General features: G+C 45.8%; 1 protein-coding gene across 1 annotated transcript in view; it reads left to right on the top strand.

Moving 5' to 3' along the window:
- Positions 1 to 678: 678 nt before the first annotated feature.
- Positions 679 to 13,575, top strand: part of YY1 (YY1 transcription factor) — a 30,299-nt gene continuing 17,402 nt past the window's right edge. The window contains exon 1 of the mRNA XM_082648755.1: positions 679 to 1,371. Within this exon, the coding sequence (XP_082504881.1) occupies positions 699 to 1,371 (673 nt within the window). The 5' untranslated portion in view covers positions 679 to 698. The remainder of the gene's footprint in view (positions 1,372 to 13,575) is intronic.

The raw sequence follows: 13,575 nt of genomic DNA, 5'->3' as shown, positions 1-13,575 counted from the left end.
GGCCCGGGCCCGGGGCGGCGGGCTCCGCAGCTGTGGCACCGCGAAGGGCGGGGGCCGCGCGACTCGCGGCGGCGGCGGTGGCGGCGGCGCGCTGACGTCACGCGCAGCGGCCAGCCAGCGCGCGCGGAGGCCGTCCCGGCGGCCCCAATCCGGGAGGAGCCCGGGTTGAGTGGGCTGGGCCGCGGCGGCGAACGGGCAGATCGATTGGCAGAGGAGGAGGAGCGAGAGGGCGAGCAGGCAAGTAGGAGCGAGGCGGGGCGGGTCGAGGCTGCACGGAAGTCTCGCGAGGCCGAGCTTGAGCGGAGTGTGGCGGCGGCGGCGGCGGCGAGATCTGGGCTCGGGGTGAGGAGTTGGTATTTGTGTGGAAGGAGGCGGAGGCGCAGGAGCAAGGGGAAAGCGGAGCACCAGCCCGGAGGGCGGGAGGAGGCGCGGCCAAAGCGGGCGGCCGAGGCGCGGCGGGGCGCCGGGGCGAGCAGCGGCCGAGCGAGCGCGGGGCGCACCGAGGCGAGGAGGCGGGGAAGCCCGCCGCCGCCGCCGCCGCGCCCGCCCCTTCCCCCCGCCGCCCGCCCCCTCTCCCCCCGCCCGCCCGCCGCCTTCCTCCCTCTGCCTTCCTTCCCCACGGCCGGCTGCCTCCTCGCCCGCCTGCCCGCAGCCCCGGAGCTGAGGCCGCCGCGGCCGTGGCGGCCGAGCCCTCAGTCATGGCCTCGGGCGACACCCTGTACATCGCCACGGACGGCTCGGAGATGCCGGCCGAGATCGTGGAGCTGCACGAGATCGAGGTGGAGACCATCCCGGTGGAGACCATCGAGACCACGGTGGTGGGCGAGGAGGAGGAGGAGGACGACGACGACGAGGACGGCGGCGGCGGCGACCATGGCGGCGGGGGCGGCCACGGGCACGCGGGCGGCCACCACCACCACCACCACCACCATCACCACCCGCCCATGATCGCGCTGCAGCCGCTCGTCACCGACGACCCGACCCAGGTGCACCACCACCAGGAGGTGATCCTGGTGCAGACGCGCGAGGAGGTGGTGGGCGGCGACGACTCGGACGGGCTGCGCGCCGAGGACGGCTTCGAGGACCAGATCCTCATCCCGGTGCCCGCGCCTGCCGGCGGCGACGACGACTACATTGAGCAGACGCTGGTCACCGTGGCGGCGGCGGGCAAGAGCGGCGGCGGCGGCTCGTCGTCGTCGGGCGGCGGCCGCGTCAAGAAGGGCGGCGGCAAGAAGAGCGGCAAGAAGGGCTACCTCGGCGGCGGGGCCGGGGCGGCGGGCGGCGCGGACGCGGGCAACAAGAAGTGGGAGCAGAAGCAGGTGCAGATCAAGACCCTGGAGGGCGAGTTCTCGGTCACCATGTGGTCCTCAGGTGAGCGCCGGCGCGCGCCGGCCCCCGGGATGTTTTTGTTTTGAAGGGAAGCCATGTTTTATGTGTGTGATGGGCGCCGCCATCTTCTTCGCGGGGCAAGTATGGCGGCCCCAAAAGATGGCGGGCCGCGGCGGGGGCGGCGGGCGGCGGCGCGGCGAAGATGGCGGCGGAGGCGCGGCGCCGCCCGCTAGGCCGCAATGGCGTAGTTTGCTCGGGCGGGGCGGGGCGGGGCGGGGCGTGCTCGGCCAACAGCCGGCCCAGGGCCCGTTGTTCGCGGCCCCCGGCCGGCCGGCCGCGAGGCCGTCTCCCCGCGAGGCCCGGGGGTGCGGGAGGGCGTTGGCGGGGCTGCGCGGCCTGGACCTCGCGCCCGGGCTGGGCCGCCGCCTTTCCCCGGCCTTCCTGTGGGGGGCGTCGCTGTCCCGGCTCCGCCCCCGCCCCTACCCGGAGCCTCAACTGATCCCGGGAGGCGCCTTCCGAGGGGGGCGGGGGCGCCCGCCCGGCCCTCCTCTCGCCCGCCCCGCGTGCAGGCCGGATCCTGCCCGCGGCCGCGCTCGCCTTGCCCGCCTCGGCGGGGCGGGACTTGGGCGGCACGTCGAGCTCGCGTGTGTGCGGGCTCGGCGTCGGCGGGGCCTGTCACCGCGCTGCGGCGAGGGCCTTGCCTCTGCTCCCCCCGCGGCGCCTAGCGAGAGGGGCCGCGGGTTTTTGCAGATTGTTCTCAGTCCTGGGCGTTTGGGGGAGTTTTCTTTCTCTTCTTAAGTATTTGGCTCTTTGCAGGAAGGCTGGTTAGTTACACAGCTAGGAACGTTTGCCACTAAATTGATCAAATCGAGTAAAGCTGCCAGATGCTTTTTACTTGACAGAAAACTCCTTATTTTTCCCGTGAAAAGAAGGATTGTGGAAAGGGTCTTTCTACTGTTTTAGTACTGCTTTGAAGGAGGGCCAGAAAAAATATCTGGGGCAGAAAAGCCTTATCTGCATATGTAAATTTTCTTGTTTTTACTTCGTAACTGGTGTTTTCAAGTCCTTATCCTATTATTTTATCCACAGGCTATCTTGTTAAATTGTTGGAATAGTAAATAGACTGAGAATAATCCTACCATAACTAGTTAACCTAGTACCTGTGATAATTAGATTTAAGTGGTAGAATCCTTTACGCCATAGTTACTCCAGCGCTGTCTTAATAAATTCTCACAGTTGGATGGAGCCTCAAAATGCGGTGAACGTTGAGTATTGAAGCGTTGTTAACATTCTCAGGAACGAATGAAATAGGCGAAAAGTCTGGACTGAGAAGCTGGTCTGGTTGTATCGTATCTATCTATCTACCCCAGGCGGAGGTAACTAAAGCTGGATGGATCTGTGACTCAGGACTGAGCGAAGGAGCGGAGGTTCTGTCAAAATGTAATAGCAAGTGCTAACAGCGCTGCTGTTCTGGATTTCGGAGGGTCTGGTAGAACTGTCAGTACTTTGAGTTTAGCGGGGGCTATAGGTTTCAATGAAACATATATTTGAGTACTTAAAACGTTATCAAAAGATCCTTTCTGTATGCATTCTGGTAGCGCAGAATGATTGCACAGTGATCATGTTGGAACTAAAAGCCATGTTTTCCCATTATTAATCGGAATGGAATAAGAGAGGGGGTGTTGGTTATTGATGAGTTTGCTGAATTCGGGTATCGTTTGAAATTTTTTAATTTTTTAATTTTTTATTTTTTTTGCGGTACGCGGGTCTCTTACTGTTGTGGCCTCTCCCGTTGCGGAGCACAGGCTCCGGACGCGCAGGCTCAGCGGCCATGGCTCACGGGCCCAGCCGCTCCGCGGCATGTGGGATCTTCCCGGACCGGGGCACGAACCCGTGTCCCCTGCATCAGCAGGCGGACTCTCAACCACTGCGCCACCAGGGAAGCCCAGGGTATTTTATATATTCTGCATTTGATCTTATCAAATTGTTAATCCACTTCTCCATACTCAGAAAACTTGGTGATGTAGGCTTTACTTGAAGTGGTACATATCAGGTTAGCTTAAAAGTCATTATTTTCTCTGTGCAGGTGGTTGCTGCAGGGTTGTACAGTTTAGGGGTATTGTAATGTCCATTTCTTTAAATTGTTATCTTGGCATGTATGGTTGGTATCTTTTGAATGGAACAGCAGAAAGGGAATCTAGTAGTTCTGTAGTAGAGTAGTTACAGATCTGAAAGAGTGCCTAGAGAGCCGCTGTTTTTCTTTTCTTTTTATTGACATAATTCCCACGTGCACAGTTCGGTGGTTTTTAGTGTATTCACCAGTTTGTGCAATCATCACCACTATCTAATTCCAGAACATTTTTATCATCCCAGAAAGAAACCCCATAACTGTTATTCCCCACCCCCACCCCCAGCCCTTGGCAACCACTATCTCACTTTTTCCCTGGATTTGCCTATTCTGGACATTTCGTTTGCATGGAATCATATAATATGTTGCCTTTTGTGTCTGGCTTAGTCTGTTTTCAAGATTTCATCCAAGTTGTAGAATGTGCTTCATTCCTTTTTACGGCTGAGTAATACGCCATTGTAGAGAGAAAACAGCAGGAGCTGCTTATTTTTGCAGATGAGAAAAGTAAGGTCTAGTTAAGGCTGAATATGTTTTAATATTTAATCACGGTTTAACTGTGTTTTGAATAGTTTTAATCGTTTGCTTTAAGGCTCGTGTTTGTTTTTGCTTTTTTTCCCTGGCATGTAATTAATGAACATTTCATTGTTGCCAGATTTAGGGCATAGTATTATGTATTTTTTTTTCCCCTAGATGTTCATCACTATAGTTTGGGAGCGACATCCTCTTTTGTAGAACTTACTAAAAACTAAACCACTTAACTAAATCACTGGGTCGAGTAGGAAAGCTAACAATAAGAGCTGAGTATTTAAAACATTTAGTTTTGAGAGAACCCTAAGAAGCCTTTCAAATCTTGAGGTTTCAGGTAGTTAGAATTCGTGATCTTCACTCTAGGTTGTTGGTATTTTAACTGTCTTCGGTTAGACCAAATATAGAAGTGCTTTGTGCTAGATCGAGTAAAACATCTCAGAGCAGAAAGCCATTGACATCAGAATCAGCAAATTGAAAGAAAGTCAAAAAGTATTAAATTTTTTCTCACTTTCATATATTCAGAAGGTTCAGGTTTGCCAAAAATTACTAATCCTGACCATTCCATTCACTATTTTTTCCTTTTTTACCATGCTCTTTAACACTAAGGAGAGATGCCATAAATGTAAATTCCCATGGAGCCAAGCCCAAGAAACCCTCCAAAGTAATCATGTCAACCCCATGACCTACATAGGGCAGCCTAAGTCATAGAGCCCAATGCCTAACCTGGTAGCTCTGGAAGCCTGGCTTACTGATAAGCCTCGGTGCTGTCAGATTGCATCTCCCGGTTATTAACCCTCCCTCCCCACCACCCCCAGTCAACAGCTGTCTCCCCCAGTAGGAAAAGAAAAATCCGTGTCGGAAGAGGCCCCAGCTCCTGACCTACCTACAACTAGCATTTTAGGCTTTTGGAAGAGAATGAATAATAATTTTTTAAAGTATGCCAGACTCCTGGGTTGATATTTACAAAAAGCTTTTCTATTTGTTTTGATGCCTGCTTTAGTAAGATCAGTTTTATTTATTTATTTATCTAAAAAATTATTTTGGCTGCGTTGGGTCTTCGTTTCTGCGCGCAGGCTTTCTCTAGTTGCAGTGAGCGCGGGCTTCTCATTGTGGTGGCTTCTCATTGCGGGGCACGGGCTCTAGGCGCTCGGGCTTCAGTAGTTGTGGCACGCGGGCTCAGTAGTTGTGGCGCACGGGCCTAGTTGCTCCCCGGCATGTGGGATCTTCCCTGACCTGGGATTGAACCTATGTCCCCTGCATTGGCAGGCAGATTCTAAACCACTGCGCCACCGGGGAAGTCCGATCAGTTTGTTTTGAGGCTGGGAAATTCAGGGCCCACAACAGGTTATTAGCAAAAACAATTATCAAGAACGAACATTTCCTAAGATCTACATTCTTTTGTCATCTCATGACCTTCTCTTTCTAGGTGACCAATTTATAAACTGCTCTCACTACTTCCCATGGGAAGAGTGAATAAAAGTGAAAACTTTTTATAATTTTTAAATCTGAACATTTACCAGTGAGTTGTGTCCTATCGTATTATTGGATAAACACGCAAACATTGTATTTTCAAAATTTGGCATCAGAAACACTACCTGGATGTTGAAGAAAACATTCATGTCATTACTGTTAGCAGACTATTAGGAAGATGTGGGCAGGTCTTGGAAGTTAGTCGACTCTGTTGTGTAAGGTTGTGCCTTCCTATTTATGGTGGACTTCACAGGTCAGGAGAGGAGCCATTTTCTAGTCCTAGGTGTCTTGTGTTAGTAGGTCCCATTCTGTTTAACTTTATGATTAATTATCAGTAACAGCAAGCCCAGTGGTTTCTGGGAATCTTATAGTAGCAACATCAAATTTCCCTTTAGAGGGCACTGACCAGAGGTCTGACCTTGGCATATCTTAACTTCTGACCTTGGGATCTTTGTAAAATGACTTGTTTGAGTAGGAGGACCCCAAAAGGCATTTTTCATTTCCTTTACAGCAAAGAAATTCTACTCCTTTATGAATTCTTATGTGACAAAAGGAAGCAGTAAATTCAATTTCTTAAAGAAAACTACCCAATTTTAACGTGATCTGGTGAGATAATAGGAACTCTCTTGAGTAAAATTCATAGTAACTATTCAGTTACTTTAGTCTTACAGTGTGGTTTCAGATATGAATAAACATTAATGTAAATGGTTGTGATGGGATCTTTTCTTTCTTGTGTAAGTTATTCCCCTCAAATATAAGAGCTGAGGGGCAGGGAAAGAGGCACTGTTGTGCTGGAGGCTGTTCTGTGGTGTCTGGACCCTGTCTCCTCTCCTAGGAGAGCCATAAACTTCAGGTAGAATTTCTAGCGTCTCACAGTATCACACTCTTAAAAACACTCCAAAGTGTCTTTCTCCTTTTACAGTTCTCAACTCTGCCCCCTTCTTTCCCCTTTTTGTCTTCTAGATTTTAAGCACCCCAAAAAAATAGAAGCTGCTGCCATGACTCCAAATTGAGAGTTGGTTTTTAATTTTTTATTTTGTTGATAACTCACTTGTAATTTGCAGTAATACATATGGTTATTGTACTAACTACTGTTTTATAGATTCTTGACAAGGATTGAATACAAACTGCTGGATTTTACTTCTGGGGATCTGACTGGATCACACACACACTATTCCTTTCTGAATTAGATTCTAAGGCTTAAATTATGTGAATTCACTCCCTTGCATAAAAATCCCTCAAGCACAACAGTGAGGATATACTTGATACCACTGAACTGTAAATTTAAAAATGGTTATCAGAATGGTAAATTTTATGTTTTATATCTGCACACACACACACATCATCATCATCATCATCATCCCAGAGACATATCATTGCATTCAGTGGAATCCAGGCTTCTCATAAGCCACCAGCCACACGTGATGTGGCCCTGCTTCCTCCCTGACTTCCTTCCTTGTCCCTATGCTCCCATTATGCTCCAGCCTTCCCGGCCTTCTTTGGGTTTCTTGAACTTGTTTCTTTGGACTTATTCTTACCTCTGCTTCCAATGCTCTGACCTCAGATGTTCACCTTCTTAGTGCCATCTGTTTTTCAAGTCTCAGCTCTAAGAGGCCTACGCTTTCATCCTTTCAAATTAGCACCCCCCTCGCCATCGTTCTCTCTCAACCCTGTTTTTCTTTGTAGCACCGTCTGAAATTGTCTTGCTTTTATCTTCTAACTTGCTGCTTGTCTGTCTACTTCCTCTAGAGTATAAGTCCTGGGCTGTAACCCTGCAGCCTTACGATGGTACAAGGCACATAGAAGATTCTCAGTAAATAACTTAGTGAATGAGTGCATGGAATTGTGCTATAAGGCAGAATCCTAGTCTAGAGTCCAAAATACCACTCTTACCTGTTACTACTTTCAGAAAAGGAGTAGTGAGTGTGGGGGAGAGGGTGGAGAAGCATTCCTTTTTTAGAAAAAGCATGGACTTCAGTCAGTTCTAGATCCAAATCCTGGATCTACCACTTTGCCTCTTTAGATACACTACTTGGCATTTCTCCCCTGCCCCGGCCGCGCCATGCAGCATGTGGGATCTTAGTTCCCCGACCAGAGGTCGAACCCTCACCTCCTGCACTGGAAGCGTGGAGTCTTAACCACTGGACCACCAGGGAAGTCCCACTACTTGGCATTTCTGAGGCTTGATTTCTTCAACCAAAAACTTGAGGTTAATACCATAAAAGTTTTGTTTGAATTGAGGAATGTGACAGTTGCTGGCATGAAACAGGTACTCAGTAAATGATAGTATCCTTTCCTAAGGTCTCTGTTAGTGGGGAAAAGTGGAAACAGCCTATGTCTGATTTTTGTCTGTTGCTTAACAATGAATCTCAAGTATTAGCTCCCCCCCATTTTGGTGAAGGTTTGGCTTCATGGCGGTGGTGAGTATATAATGTCATTTTGGTCAAAAGTTACCTAGAATGGTCAGACCAAAGTTAATGGCCTAAGATGGAAGGTGTGGAGAAACAAAATCTAGCCAACCCACAAATAAATAAATAGGGAAGTAGGTAAAAAAATATGTAAATTGGTGAAAATCAGGATCACAGAAAAAAAGGAAGCATTAGGGTCAACCCTAATGAGCTTCCTGGCAATCAAGATAAACAAGGAAATTATACTACTGTTAGCTGATTCTAAGATAGAAAAGCTTCTAAGGGAATCAAACTTTTCTTAGGACTGAATTCTAAAATAAACTGTTTTCTATAAACGGGGCCCACTGAGTGATAGCAGTGCACAGATTCCAGCTAGTATAGTGTCAGATTTCATGCAGTGTCTTGGAGCAGCCGAAAGACTTAAATGTAACCTAATTGAAGGTGATTCTTTACTTGGCTTACTATAGTTTTTAAAAGTTCAACATTCTTTAAAAACCATAAGCATAGGACCTACTCTTCCCCTTAGGCCCAGGAGGGAGGGCAAAGTGGAATAAAGGTTTTTTGTTTGTTTATTTTTTGGAATAAAGGTGTTTTTGCACACCTCTTTTCCAGACACCATGGTTCCCATTTAATGTGTTACCTTGTTTCAGCCTTATATATGATAGGTGGTCTACCCTTTAATAAGTAAGGAGACCAAAGAAGGGTCAGTGATAGCAATGAGAGGCCTCTTGAAGGAAAGAGATCTTGATCTGGGCTTTGGAAGGCCCAGGTGGGGGATGAGAGGTGGGCCGGAAGGGAAGGAGCGTTGTGTTTATTCACATACCTTTTATCAGACGTTGAATAACATTGCAAGCAAACCAGTTTGGTGGGAGCGTGGAGGGCATGTGAAGCTCCACTTATGAACCTGTTTTCTAGGCCTGTAGAGTGCTCCCAGCCTTTACATTTAGTTTAGTTCCTTAGTCATTTCTTTTTGACTGTAAATGTTTTGAGTCTCTTTGCTTTGCCTCTCAAATGACTGAGAGCTTTGGTAACTTAGAAACTGAGTAGCTAAGAGACAGGGACTTATTTATGTACCTTTTTAACCTTTTGAATAGTTCCATGTACAGAAAAAAGAATGTTTTTAAAATGTAAATGAATAGATTGTCCTGCTGAAACAACTCAAAGTGTGCCACCCCATTGCTGGATGGTATTGGCTAGAGTTTGTTTTTCCAACACCTTCCATCTTAGGCCTGGTTGTTGTAGGTCGTTTGCCTCTAGCCATAGTATTAGTTAGCACGGGAATCATCTAATCCACACTTTGGACTAGAAGTTTTCTCAATATTACGTTTTTCCTACCACCCTACTTCTTTGAATCAATGACTTGTTTTCTCAGTTTTTTCCAAACAGGAATTCTGATATTTGGTTTTCATTTGCACTGCCCAGTTGTGTTGTATAATCACAATTATAAGTTTAAGTCACACTGATTATAGAAACTGATTTTTTTGTTTGTTTTGGAGTATAGTTGATTTACTGTGTTACGTTAGTTTCAAGACTATAGAAACTGATTTTGGTGACACTTCTAATGTGGATTAACCCTGTCCCCTTGAAACAATGAGATAATTAACTAAGTCCTACCCTCAAGGAAAACTCCAGAGAATAATATACAAAACAGATTTTAAAGCAAATTTAGATACTTTGCTTCATGAACATGCTTTACTTTGACGTGTATTTGTTTGTTTGTTTTTAATTTATTTTATTTTATTTATTTTTGGCTGCGTGGGTCTTCATTGCTGTGCACGGGCTTTCTCTAGTTGCGGCTAGTGGGGGCTACTCTTGGTTGCAGTGTGTGGGCTTCTCATTGCGGTGGCTTCTCTTGTTGCAGAGCACGGACTCTAGGCGCTTGGCCTTCAGTAGTTGTGGCGCTTGGGCTTAGTTGCTCCACAGCATGTGGGATCTTCCCAGACCAGGGCTTGAACCCGTGTCCCCTGCATTGGCAGGCGGATTCTTAACCACTGTGCCACCAGGGAAGTCCCTTGATGTGTATTTGATAATTACTCTGTTGCCAGTCACTAGAACTCAGTAACACATATAAGAAACTTGATAATCAGAGCTGATCAGTGAACACCTTCATCCTCTTCTATACAGTGAATCTATTTCAGTAGTCATTCTGAAATGAAAGGAATATAATAATGGCCACTGCAGGCAGTGAAAATCTGTATTTGAATACATATTATAATAGTAAAACATTTTAAAATAAAATTGTACAAAAAGAAAAAATGAATTAATACTTCTCACTTAGGTGTTTTGAACAAAGAGGGAAGCTTATGTACATATGGTCTGTAAATGCCGTTATTTGTCTTTCAGTGCATCATAAATTTCTCTTCTATTTGGCAAAAACTTCTGAAGATTTTCTTTGCAAAAATCAGATAAAATGGACAAATTATAGCAAACAGTGACATAATTTGATCTGTTGCTTTAATATGTGTCCAGTTCTTGGTGAAAATGAGGCAGACATCTTTGATTTCTTCTGGCAATAGATCCTAGCATCTTTTGTCATTTCTCTAGCAGTCTTCTTTGAAATGTGATTTTTTCCCCCTATATAAATAGTTTATTTTCTTAAATTTTGCTGTTGAATAGTTAACAACCATCTGTTTTACAGTTTCTGTGCACTGGTCTTCAAGGAGTTCTCCAAATTAACTTCCATGAAATACAGTGTTTGTTAAGGAATAAGTAAGAAATATGTGATGATAATTTGAAGTTTTAAGTATATATTATGAAAGCGTACAGTAACCACAGCAATTATTTAGAACTTAGGCCAACAAAAGTTTTTTAAATTTTTTTTTTAAGGAAAGAATATTGTATCACTGACATTGCTTTCAAAGTGCAGGTATATAGTGATAATCAAAAGCAGACTGATTTTTAATCAGTTTAGTTGCAGTTTTTAAAATGATGTACAGATCATGCACTTATTGTGTGTACTTCAGGACAGATTGCTTTCACTGTGTGCCACTTTCACTTGGTGTGTCACTGATTAAGATTCTCATTAGACAAAGGTAGTTTTCTCTCTATCTGAACACATCTCTTTAGTCTCCTTTGCAAAGTCCTCCTCATTCTCTCAGTATTGGAATTACACAGCTTTTGGTTCTGAGCCTTTTCTCTTCCTATATTTTTTTTATAGATAAGATATATTTCTGCAGCTTTAAATGCAGTTTGTATGCCAGTGATTCCCATTATATTTCTCTCCAACCTAGATTTCTTTTTATCCCCAGTACGTAGCTATTTCTTACCTCCTTGAGGTCTGTCCACTAGGTGTCGCACAGTTAGCCAGTGGAGCCAAACCAAAGTGGGATTCCATATCCTCTACTGCAGGTTGTCTCTTCCCCCATTTTCCATCTTAGCTAATGACACCACTGTCCTCCAGGAAACACAAACAAGAAACTGAGATGGCATACTTGACATCCCTCTTCCACCCCCCCCCCCCGTCTGATTCATCACCCAGCCATGTTCATTCCTTTTCCACAATAAAACTTGAATCTAACCTGTTTTGTTTTTTTAAATAAATTTATTTATTTATTTTTGGCTGCATTGGGTCTTCATTGCTGCACGTGGGCTTTCTCTAGTTACAGCGAGTGGGGGCTACTCTTCAGTGCGGTGCGTGGGCTTCTCATTGCGGTGCTTCTCTTGTCGCAGAGCACGGGCTCTAGGCGCACTGGCTTCTGTAGTTGTGGCACGTGGGCTTATTTGCTCTGTGGCATGTGGGATCTTCCTGGACCAGGGCTTGAACCCTTGTCCCCTGCATTGGCAGGCTGATTCTTAACCACTGTGCTACCAGAGAAGTCCCATGTATTCTGATTCTTAATCATTTGATTGTTTTCTGGGTATTTTATATTCTTGAATGTTGGAACTAAGAACTGATCCTCAAGAAGTATTTCCTCATTCGACTTCAGTTTGTGTCACCCCAGAATTCATACGTTGAAGCCCTAATCCCTGATGCAGTGGCATTTGGAGGGTGGAGCCTTTGGAAAGTTATTAGGTTATAAAGCCCTCATGGATGGGGTTAGTGCTTTTATAATAAGAGACAGAAGCTATGTAATGTGATGAGAAATGGTGTGTATGTAAGGATACAACAAGAAGACATCTGATGTGTGGGAACCAGGAAGAAGGGATTCAATGGGCTGGCACCTTGATCTCCAGAACTGTAAGGAATACATTTCTGTTTAAGCCACCCAGTCTAGAGTATTTTTGCTGTAGCAGCCTGAAACAACTGAGACCACTTCCCTCGCCAGAATGTAAGTCCCATGAGGGCAGAGACCTGGTTTTGTTTCTGCTGCCTAGATCAGTGCCAGGCTCACAGGAGGCCCTCAGTTATTACGTGTTGAACTAATACAAGGAATGGTTGAGCCTGTGATTCCTTTATGCCAAGAGTTCAGCTTTGTTTCTGCCCCAGCACACTTGAGACATAATCCTTATCAGTGGCTTGCTCAGAGCAGCAGTGATTCTCAACCTTGCCATCATTCTTATATTTATTAGAAAGATACCAACAAGAATGTGTCTTCACTGTGAGAAGAAAAATAGTTTCAGTGAAGAAAAATAGCCTCCCTAACCACCAGTTTATTTCGATACCACTAGAAAGTTGATGTGGTAGTAGTTGTGCCTAGGCTGGAGCGATCAGAGGGTAAAGGACTTATCACAGCCCTGAGAAAAGAAATGAAAGAATCTGGTTACAGTGCGGAATCCCAGCTTTGTAACTTGTGATCAGTAGCCACATTTCCTCTTCTTTTTTATTAATGCATCCAGCGAGATTTTCTTAGGCTTCTTCATATGTAAACGGGTAACCTGGGTTATATTATCAGATTCTTTCTAGTTCCAAACAAGAGGCGGCTGAGCCTAACAGTAAAGCGCTCAGGTCTTAGAGTTCACCCGTCAGTTACTAACTGGTTAACCCTGAGCAAGTTACTTAACCTCTCTGTGTCTCAGCTTTCTCTTCTGTGAAATGAACTTGCTAATTTGCCCACCTCATAGGGTAATATGTGCAGTGATTAAAATAGTGCCTTCCCAGAAACATTCAATAACATGTCAGCTGCTATTATATTCTGTGGTTCCTTGTAATGACCTATAATGTTCCCTGAAGTGAAGAGCGGTGGGAAAGGAGAAGCATTTAAAGTTTAAAACTGTTGTATTCTGTGCTTTTCATTGTGAAGCAATTTGATGGAGAAGCAGAAATTTTCAGTTAGCATCGAGAGTTTTGAAGCATTCTATTTTCTGCTTTAGTCACCAAAGTAGTAGAAGACTGGTTTTGGTCTCTGGGCGCTTCACTCTAGTTTGAGAGACAAGGCCAACAAAAGTTCAAAACAGCGTGATTTAGAGTTCATCAATGTTATTATTCAGAAATAATCCAGGAATTCAAAGGTAAGGATCTGAGGTTGGAGCGATGGAATCAGCCAGCCCTTAGAGAATTTGAGCTAGACTCCAGAGGGTAGGCTGGGTTTGGAGAGAGGTGATGAGAAAGAGCAAAGGCAGAAACTCCTTATTCTTATTGAATATTTCCTTCCAAGCACTTCTGAATTAACCTGTGTGAAAAACAGACTGGTTGGAATATAGAGGGCATGTGCAAAGGAGAAATAAAATACTAGATATGGTAAAATGAGACCAGACAGCATAGGACCCAGAATGGTCAATAGTATTTGGTGTCTAGAATATAGGAGACTCATTGTGGGGGTCAGTATTCCTTTT

The sequence above is a fragment of the Grampus griseus genome (assembly GCF_964374135.1).
Source record: "Grampus griseus genome assembly, chromosome: 2".
NCBI classification, from domain to species: domain Eukaryota; kingdom Metazoa; phylum Chordata; class Mammalia; order Artiodactyla; family Delphinidae; genus Grampus; species Grampus griseus.
The sequence above is the reverse complement of the archived record's forward strand: the minus strand, read 5'-3'. Positions and strand labels throughout refer to the sequence as shown.